The 10,807-nt window shown below is 42.5% G+C and overlaps 1 protein-coding gene across 1 annotated transcript in view; it reads left to right on the forward strand.

Annotated features, from left to right (window-relative positions):
• Positions 1-10,807, forward strand: part of LOC119410401 (proprotein convertase subtilisin/kexin type 6-like) — a 300,210-nt gene that overhangs the window by 16,803 nt on the left and 272,600 nt on the right. The window contains exons 2-3 of the mRNA XM_037677312.1: positions 8,324-8,416; positions 9,925-10,100. Coding sequence (XP_037533240.1) covers positions 8,324-8,416; positions 9,925-10,100 — 269 coding nt within the window. The remainder of the gene's footprint in view (positions 1-8,323; positions 8,417-9,924; positions 10,101-10,807) is intronic.

The raw sequence follows: 10,807 nt of genomic DNA on the forward strand, positions 1-10,807 counted from the left end.
ACTCGTACCGGCTGAGAGACACCGTGACATCTTATTAGGACTATGGAAACTTGTACCAGCTGATAAACACTGTTACATCTTATCGGGACTATGGGAACTATCTGAAAATGTTCATGGACAAATCTCACCGTCTTGTCGTCCATGCATATGTATTGCGTCTTTCTATGTTGCTTGCTGTGGTAGATTTTTTTTATACCTTAAATTGTGCCCTGTTAAGGACACGGTGTGAGAGATCTTTTTTAATACCGCTCTTTCCTTATGTGTCTTCCCTTTTTCTATCTAAGCAATAAGGGCAGCACTTCTTAGAAGCTGCAGCCCCGTACACCTCAGTCCATCTTTAGGACTGCTGTATGGAATGTAATTTGGCTTAACTTAACTGTGCAATGACAATAAAGCTTATTCTGATTCTCTGCCATTTCTCAACATATTTTAAAACTCACATGAAATCCTAGGCCTTTAATGTATAGTGTAACATTTCAAGCAAGCCATTTTTGTGTGAAGTTATGTTTGTGTGCGTTGGAATTGTCTGTGATTAGTGTTCTCATGATTAGTGGCTGGCTGATGGGGTTGATTTGTCCAACAGTTCTGTGTGACAGGCCGGCTGAGCGTCCGTGCTGGAGAACATGAGTGAAGGAGTGGATAATTGATAGTGACAAGGCGCTCACAGCCTTAATTGCAGCTGGTGAATTAGATTACCTTTTCAAAGTGCCTTCATTAGCAGAGGGAGAGCCACACCAATGGCCCTCTGATTGGCCTCATATTGTTTTGCTGTGAACCTGCTCTGGCAGGGCGTAAACTATATGTGTGTGTCTGAGTGTGCACGTGTATTTGTTTTTGTATGGTTTGAAATTGCTCGCTAATTTTCATTCACACAAGCTGTAAGTCGTCTGAACGCATGTCAGACTCATCCAGTGCAACGTCAAGTTGACACATTTGTGACACATCGTAACGCACGGAGTTGAAAGTTTCCTTCTGTGTCTTCATGGGCCATTAGCTAATGTTTCTATGACTCGATGAGAGTGACAGCTGCAGTTTAAAAATATTCAAACTTTTCTATTTTTTCTGCCAATGTTCATTTGCCTGTACATCTCTTTTTATATCCCATTGTGACAACATGGCCATCTTGTGTTGGGGTGACTCCAGGACTTATCGAGTTGTTGATGAATGTTTACTTTCTGTGAATTTGATAAAAGTCATTTCTGTGATCCAACTATAGTCATTGTTGGCAACATGGTTAATTAATGCCATCATTTTATACATAGATGTTGCACATTATGTGTAGGAGCTACAATTTGTTTAATTTCTTTATGATCACTTTTTTATTGTAATACATAGTCCATCCATCCATTATCTTTTACCCACTTCTTCCATTTTGGGTCACGGGGGTCGCCGGTGCCCATGTCCAGCAATCACTGTGCGAGGGGCGGGGTACACCCTGGACGAGTCGCAAGTCCATCACAGGGACACATAGAGACAAACGAGACAAACAACCATTCACTCTCTCACTCACACCTAGGGACAATTTAGGGTTACCAATCAGCCTAACATGCATGTTTTTGGTCTGTGGGAGGAAACTGGAGTACCCGGAGAAAACCCACGCATGCACAGAGAGAACATGCAAACTCCACCCAGAAAGGCCCCCGGACCATGATTTGAACCGGGGACCTGCTCGCTGCGAGGCAGCAGCTCTACCAGTTGCACCACCATGCTGCCTGTAATATATAGTAAAATACATAATTTATTAGTGTTGGTTTATTATTATTATTATTATTATTATTATTATTTTGTTATCATTATTATTATGAAGTTTAGGTAGAGACTGTGGGAACCCATAAATATCAAGGTCAAGTTCAAGTAGGTTTTATTGTCATTCGCAGCACACGTGGTACATGAGGTGGAACTAAATTTTGTACACAGGGTCCCAGTTACATCCAACAATAGCAAAATATAAAGTGTAAAAAGAAACTGTAAATATGGATCGAAGATATAAACTAAGAAATACACTAAGCACTAATAGCAAAAACAATACACCGAACAAAAGTAGCACCAACATGAGTCTGTGAGTAGGTGCGTACAAATGAACACAGCAGCAAATATTAATAAGCAGCATGAGATCAGCATCATGGATAGTCAGCAGCACATATCAACAATCAAGTGGCATTACAGTGATTTTTTTTTTCACAGTGATTATTCTGGTTAGAGATTCATGAGTCTAACAGCCTCAGGGTAGAAGCTGTTCCTCAGTCTAGTGGTTCTACACTTAATGCTCTTCAACCTCCTTCCTGAGTGGAGCAGGGCTAAAAGTGTGTGTGCTGGGTGAGTGGGGTCCTTCATGATGCAGGTGGCTCTCTTCCTGCATCTGGAGGTGTAGATGTCTATGATGGTGGGGAGACTGACTCCAACATCTTCTGTGCAGCCTTCACCACTCTCTGCAAAGCTTTTCTTTCTGCAGCTGTGCAGCCTCCATGCCACACGTTGATGCTGGAGCACAGGATGCTCTCCACTGCACACCTGTAGAAGGAGGTGAGGACTGAGCTTCCCAGACCAGCTCGTCTCAGACACCTGAGGAAGTAGAGTCTCTGATGAGCTTTCTTGATCAGGCTGGTGGTGTTGTCGCTCCAGCTGAAGTTGTCATTCATGTGTACACCCAAGTACTTGTAGCTGGAGACCACTTCTGCCACAGATCCTCATATATTCGTTCTGTAGCTGTGCAGCCACCATGTCACACGTTGACATATGAACTATATAAAATATGTGAGCATGTGTAGGACTAGCATGCAATGGGGAAGGTCTAGGGGTGCACCGATAAATCGGCCGGCCGATTTATTGGCCCCAATTTCCTTAATTTTGGGAAATCAGAAATCGGCCGATACTTGTACGAGAAACCGATTTTTGTAGTTTTAACACCAGTTGTCTAAATTTCATATACCTCATGGCCATTTAAAACAAGTTTGTATTGTTTCTGGGATATTGTTCAAGGGTATGTTTTTCAATAAAGTAATATTGAAAAATTGAAGGTGCAACTTATAACACCTAACAGGTTTTTGTTTTTTTCTTTTGGCTGCTCCCTTCTTCAAGGGTTACAACAAAAAACTAAGTCGCACGAAGACTTGGCAGTTATTTTTACGCTGGATGTCCTTCCTGACACAACCACAGAGCACCGAGCTACCACAGCCCTCTGTGTGGAGCAGAGAGCTGCTATCTAGGACACCCAGAGGAGCAGATGGTGGGGGGTTAAGGGCCTTGCTCAAGGGCCCAGAGTGGGACAAATCAGGGTGGGGGCAGGTGTGGGTGCTTCACCTACCCCACCCACATTTTTTTTTTTGATGTTGTCAGTACCGGGGCTTGAACCGGCGATCTTCCAATCACAGGCCCACCTTCTCTAACGTCTGCGCCACCACTCCCCTTATAACACCTGACAGTGTCACTTATAAAACAAAATCGGTATCGGCAGGTCAGACTTTTTAGAAATCGGTGTTAGGCCAGAAAACTGCAATCGGTGCACCCTTAGGTGGGGCTATGAATTTGTTTTTTTACTGGGGAAGATAAGAAGGTGAAGTGGAAGCACAAATGTTTGCTAAACCATCAAAAGAAATCATCTGACTTGAACTTGGGCTTCTTTTTTTGTGCCTGTGTTAAAAACACCATTGCAGGAGTGACCTTTAGGTCTTTTGATCTTAAAATAAATTGTCTCTACATTCTGTAACATTATGAGTTTGTATTGGGGATGACTCTCAGCTACTACCACATTACATTTTAACTTGATATTTGCAAAATAAACTAACTCATAACATCCATCATCTTTACCTGCTTCTTCCTTTTCGAGTCGTGTGGGTCACTGGTCCAGCCATCGCTGCGTGAGAGGCAGGGGACACCCTGGACAGATTTCCAGTTCATCACGGGGACACATAGAGACAAACAAGACAAACAACCATTCACTCTCTCACTCTCACCTTGGGACATGCACAGAGAGAACATGCAAACTCCACCCAGAAATGCCCCCAGCTGGGATTTGAACCGGTGCAACCTTCTCACTGAGAGGCAGCAGCTCTACCAACTGCGCCACCGTGCCGCCAACTCATAACATTTCTTGTATTTACTAAGGATGCGTAGATGTGGCAGTCATCTTAAATTGGATTGACTTCAAATGTTAATTTTTTGTAAACATACTTTAATAATTACATTTTATTTCAGTTTGTCCTGCACTTAACGAGATATTTTGCTAACAAACAGACAGTTCTTTTGTTTCATGACTTCTGTCTGCCTCTTGTCTCAGACACAAATGTTATAGTTTGTCAAAACCGACAATCTTTTGTTGTTGTTGTTGTTGTTTTCAACACTGCACTGTCTTTGGAATTAAAGGAAGCACACTAAGATCCACCACACCCCCCCAAAATAAAAAAATAAAATTAGCCTTGCTTAAGAAGCCAATGTGAAAACAAGTTCTGACTCCACTCATGGTGAGCAACACGAGCAACTTCTTACAAATATGATTTTCTACCTAAAACCCCAACAACCCCAGTTGCTCTGCAGCCCCTCCAGCACCAGTTTTAGCTTCATCCATCCATCCTCACCCTATTTTCATATCTGTCTTCAGTCACTGATCTAGCATACCCTACCCCACCAACACACACACATGCACACACCTCCATTCCCATCTCTGTCTCATGCTTCATTCCCACCCCAGCTAGCCTGCAGCCCCCCTGCTGAGTTAAATGGAGTGTGCTGGCATCAGGGGAGTCGTGTGTGCTTAGTTCAGCTCAGCTCAGCTGGGCTGCCACTGTTACAAACTTGGTGTGTGATTATTGTCAGAGCCAGACTCCTCCACCCAGGACGTCTGCGCTAGCGGGTACTAAGTCACCGGGTACGTAGGGCACGAATGAGAACACAAAAAGGAAGGAATTGAAATGGAGGCGAGAAGTGGGCAGGGAGAGGGAAGAGATTTGTTGTTGGTGTAGGGGAGAAGAAGAAGAAGAAAGAAGGTGGAGGGGAGAGAGGACACAAAAAAAAAGATAAAGGAAGAGCAGCGAGCAAAAGGAGAACAAATCATCAAAGAGGAGAAAAAGCCGAGCTGAGCAAGGAAAGAGCGATGTACATGTGTCGCAGCAGACAAAGACGAGGAGAAGACACAGAGAGAGTGAAATAAAGATGGAGAGAGAAGAATGATGTGCTGGGAGACAGACAGGCAGCAGGAAAAATCAGCACTGCAGAGAAGAAGGAGAGGCAGAGAGGGTGGCTGGAAAGAGAGCCAGGGAGAGAAATTAGATAGAATGTTTTTAAGTGAGTGATGTGTGCTGTGATTGTTTTCTCTCTTTCTCCTTCCTCCTCTTTCTCTGCCTCATTCTAAACGGTCGGGATGTGGCCTGTATCTGCCGGCAAGAAGGAACTCAATTTGGGACAATTTACTCGGCAGTCTCAGCCCTGATGCACCTCAGGGACAGAGAATAGAGAGAATGAAAGTGAAGGAAGATAGAATCAGCAAGCCCCCCCCCCCCCCACCACCACCACCACCACACACACACACAGATACACAACATGGCACACAATTGCTGCCGAGTAAATTTCACTTAGTTAGTTCTAACCCTCCCAGGCGGTCAATACGATTGAGTTTATAAGGCTTGGAAATGAAAAGCCTTGGATAAGGTTAGATAAACTCTGTGCTATTTGATTTTGGCCCACATCTCTCAGAAAAACCCACACAAGACAGATGGCTGAAGGGGATGCAGCGTAATCAGGCGCTGCAGAGTCATACAGGTGATTATAGCTGAATATATGTTTAGTGCTTTGAGTCGCTCCGTGCTGTCACTGGTGTCTCTGTACTGACACATTGTTTTCTTCTTTTAATTTCTTATCTTAATCTGAAGTTTATAAGCCTTTCAACAGATTTTGAAATAATTGAAGGCCTAACATTTATTAAAGGAATGCATATATTTCCCTCTTATGCTAGAGCTTTAGACTAAAATCTAAGTGCGACTAAGTCTCGTGATGTTGTGCGATGCCACCCTCATAAAATGTGTTATGAATTACTCTTTGTCACCGGCGCTTAATTTAAGTTGGATCCGGCCAGAACAGAATCCGGGAGCTCTTATTGTGACAGGGTGCGTTGCGGTAACAGTTTGCTCGGATCCGGCAACTCTCAAGCTTACTAATAATAAAGTTTTGAACAAATATGACTGCCTAGAATGAATAAAACCTATATTGAACATGTAATCTGAAAATAATTATATAAACACTAATTTTAAACATAACAGTCACTACGAGCTTCTTAGAGCTGCCCCTTCAATAAGCATGTCAGCGTCTACCTATCAAAACATCTCCGCCCAAAAAGTCCAGTCATTGTGCAATTTTATAAAAAAAACTCAAAAATATAATTAAACAGCACAACTAAACTGCAAATGAGTTTTACAGTTTAAGTAGGCCATTAATAACATTTTATTATTTATTAAAAATCCGAGAGAAATGTTTGATGGACAGTCACATGAAGTACATCACGTATCAACACAACGGTGCCAATTTGTCAACATAACAGTGATCAAAATGTTGAATGGACAGTCCAATTTACTTTTATATATATATATAAAAAAAAAAAAACAGAAATCAACCGAGAATTGATGCACATGAAAGCATTGGCAATGGAGATATTCCTCGACACGGGAGGTGTGTGTGTGTTGGGGGGAGGATGCATGAGAGAAGCAGCAGAGCATGCTCTATTCCAGTGGTTCCATCCCAGCCCTGGTCCTTGAGTAACACCATCCTACATGTTTTAGTTGTTTCCCTGCTCCAGCACACCTGATTCAGTGATTTAGTTACGTCCTTACGTTCGGCAGAAGCCTGTTAATCACACTTTCATTCAAATCCAGTGTGTTGGAGAACCGGAACAACATGCGGGAGGGTGTTCCTCAGGGACCAGGGTTGGGAACCACTGCTCTATTCACACAAGGAGAGCTGTTGGTCAGGTTACTTCTTGTTGCTCTTTAAAATAGTTATTGAATCAAGTGTTTACTTTTGTAGGCAAACATAGATGTTTAACAATCCATTAAAACACACCATAATGCAGGAAATGGCATCTACTTTATTCAAAATTTTCTGGGGGAGGACACCCAGACCACCCCATTTGTATTTCGGCATTGTTTGGTTTACAATCTAAGCACCGACTGCCACGTCATATTTGAGTTCAATATCCATAAAACTGACTTGAGTTGCAGCCATTTATTTATTGGCTAAGGTTAATTGCCCATGTAGCCATCTTGGATTGGATTGACTCCAAAACTGAATTGTGGTTTTTGGTTGCTGGAGACTCCAGTGTTTACACAGACATATCACAGAACAACACATATATCATGGAATAAACTGACAGCAACAAGATGTAACAAGCAGAGAGTGTAGATAAAACATGTTGGTCAGCTGTGTTGTAGACAGTTGCTTGCATATGTGCAACTGAATTATGTGTGAACTGACCTGGTAAATAAACAGAAATCTACATATTTATTTGCAACAGAGTATATGTGTGCCTAGGCAGTAATAATATTACAGAATACAGTATGCACTGCTTGGAGCAGTAATAGGCATTATATTCACACAGTTGGGACTTGCTTATTTCCTTCATGAGGTAGATGGGTTGTAGGAAAAAGCTGTTTATGTGCCTGGATGTTTTTGTTCACAGCCCTCTAAGGCACTTGCCTGAGGGCAGCATCTCAAACTATGCCCGTCCTGGATGTGAGGGGTCAGAGATGATTTCCTCAGCTCGTTTTTCTTCTCCGTGAAAAGAGCAGATCCTCGATGGGGGTCAGTGGGACCTTGATGATTCACTCAGCAGCCCTGACTGTTTGTTGCAGAACCGTAATGTCAGATTTACTTGCAAAAGCAGTTGTACATGTACATCCAGTAATTACTTTCCCAAAGTTACATTTAATTCTGTCCTGGAAATCATGAGGTATTTTGCTGACAGACAAACAGGGTTGATTCTCCAACAGCTAAAGTTAAGGTTTGAAGCCAAGCTGTTAGCACTTAGAGCACAGCCACACCAAGGTATTTACAGTATCTGTAAATATGACATAATTAGAGCAATTTCTATGTTTTCAAGTTAGTTGGGTGTGGCAGCCATCTTGAATCAGGTGGACTCCAAAGATTAGTTAGTATTCTGTATGATTACTTTCTGCAAGTTTCATTGAAATGCGTTCAGTGGTTCATGCAACACATGCACACATGAATACACCCAGACTCAGGCAAAAACATGATCACATTACCTTTGCTTTTCAGATGTTGCAGTCATTCATGTCCTGAGGGTCTGGGGGTAACCTGGCAGTGTTTTTCCTCCATGCAGGTTGGAAGCCTGGAGGGTCTGTACACCCTGAGAGACAGCAGGGGGCGCCCTGACAGAGCCACCTTTGAGGATGGACTTGTGACTGCAGTGGGGGTAAGTCCTATTCAGACTGGCCTAATAGATACAGTAAACAGTTTGATGAAGCAATAAATAAATAAATAATCTCTCAGTTGTGGGGAAGAGGTGGGCTGGAGTCTGATTTTCACTGTCTGTGTAGCACAGCAGGAAATAGATTTGTAACTCTGGCAAATCAGAGCGTTCAGCTACTTAGATGTGACTGTTTGATTCATTTAATATGGCCGGGTCAGGGGGAATTCACACTTTGGCATCATTTCTGATTTTACCAAGCACATGTATGCAAATGGAAGCTCATCTGGCTGGTGTTGCTGTTTTAATCAGTGTTGATTAGAAAAAGAAGAAGAAGAAAAAAAAGAAAGTGTCGAGTAACGATTAAAAGCACGTTCAGACACTTGTGCCTGTTTTATTACCACACTCTCACTTTTGTGTTCCCCTCCCTCGCCACCTTCAGTAAACCGTTCTGCTTCACCAGCGTCTGAGCACACAATGCAGCCTCCTGACCGGGCTTTAGTTGCCAGGGAAACCGTCACCCTCGGAGATATCCCGTGACAGCGCAGGGTGAAAGAGGCGGGATGAGAGGGAGGGTTGGAGATGTGACTTTGGTCCTGTCTGTTCTCCGGGGTCCAGCGGACCTTTGGCCCTGCTTCAGAACATCCCTTTCTGTCACAGTCACTCACACGTGCACGCACATGTTTAAACAAACAATAAGTAAATAACAGGAACTAAAGAGAGAAATAATACAAACTGTGTGATTTAGAGTTATCATCTGAATCAGTGTGCATGTGATTAATTGAAGTAATTTATGTGCAATCTCTAGTGACTCTATGTATGGTTCACGGTTTCATTAAACTGTAACTTTAATTACTTTTCTACATTCTTAACTTTAGGTGAAAATGAATCTACTCCAGCAAAATGTCCCACATTTTCTAATGAGTTTTACGTTTAATGGTATACACAAGTACGCTTTTGGATGTGGATAAATGTGGTTTTCTGCTGTTGAACGTCCTTCCATGAAGGACTGCTTGTTGAATTAATTGATGAGAACAAATGCAGGTTTTGCTTTGAGGAAGGAAATTATCACCTTCTTTTATTTTATTTATTTATAAGATGTTTTCATCCTTACAGTTGGTTTTTGGGAAATTAAAACCTATAATGTTGCAGGTCTATAGATAACTTTTTGTCAGATTGTGTTAACAAATCAAGTTATGGGCCTTTTCCATTAGTAACGGTACAGCACGGTTCGACTCGACTCGGCACAGTTCCAAGGCTTTTCCACTAGGAACGGTTTGTGGAATCAGTCCCTTTTCCAGGACCCATTTCTCTGGGGTTTCATCTGGGCCGAACCGGCCCTAAAATGTGACGTCAGAACACTGTCGGTCACTGATTGGTCAGGGGGTGGAGTCACTGGTGGTTTGAGAAACTTTCACAACAACATGATCTGCCATTTGCAATAAGTCGGACTCGGAGCAGCAGCTGTTTTTTGCAGGTGTTTTTTGTGCTTGGTGGCCGACAACAAAATTCAGAGTGAGATAGATGGAGCTCTACCGGTCCCCCCGGTCCTCTCCTCTGAGCCCTCTCAGGCCGGACAAGTTGTCATCTTCCCAGCTCCGAGCTCCGCCGGTCACCATGGAAGATCCTCCATGCTGCCAGCCCGCGGGAGCATGCGAGGCCGGGGCTCGGGCGGGCCTCGGACTCACAGGTTCCGAGCTTCACTGGTCACTGCGGAGGATCATATGAGCTGCTGACCCACAGAAGCATGCGAGGCCGGGGCCCGATAGAGTCCCGGCCTCGCATGCTCCTGAGGGCCGGACGCCGAGCCCCGGCAGGCAAGGGCTAACCGGGACGGGTCTGAGACGGATGGTGGAAACGATGTTTAAAAAGATTATTTGTATAAAAAATATATATTTTTTGTTAGTGAAGATTAAAAAATAAATAAACGGTGCCGGCTTTATTATAAAATCCTGTTTTCAGTTTAATGACTATTAAATAACATGTTCCAGTTAACTCAGATGAAAAAAATCACAAAAAGACACAAAATTATTGGATCTCTCAGGAATATTTCCCTCAAATATGTTTAAAGAAGAGCTACAGCCTTTAGTTCAACTTTATTCCAACCCACAGATGTACAAATCACAAAACAAGAATTAAACTTTAAAGCAAAAATAAAATAAAATAATCTGTGAACAAGAAACAAAACCACTTATCTAAATTGAACAATAAAAGTAGACACAATGAGTGCAAATACAACAAATGATGAAGAAAAACTATAACATTTTAAATATAGATGTTTTTCTAGAAACTGGTTTATCAGAAATTTAACGGTGAATTAAAGTTCATTAAAAGTTTATTAGCACACTCAGTGTGAATAAGTTTATTATCCAGGAGGGGCTACATATATATATACAT

Source organism: Nematolebias whitei, chromosome 5 (assembly GCF_014905685.2).
Source record: "Nematolebias whitei isolate Nwh7 chromosome 5, NemWhi1, whole genome shotgun sequence".
Lineage (NCBI taxonomy): Eukaryota > Metazoa > Chordata > Actinopteri > Cyprinodontiformes > Rivulidae > Nematolebias > Nematolebias whitei.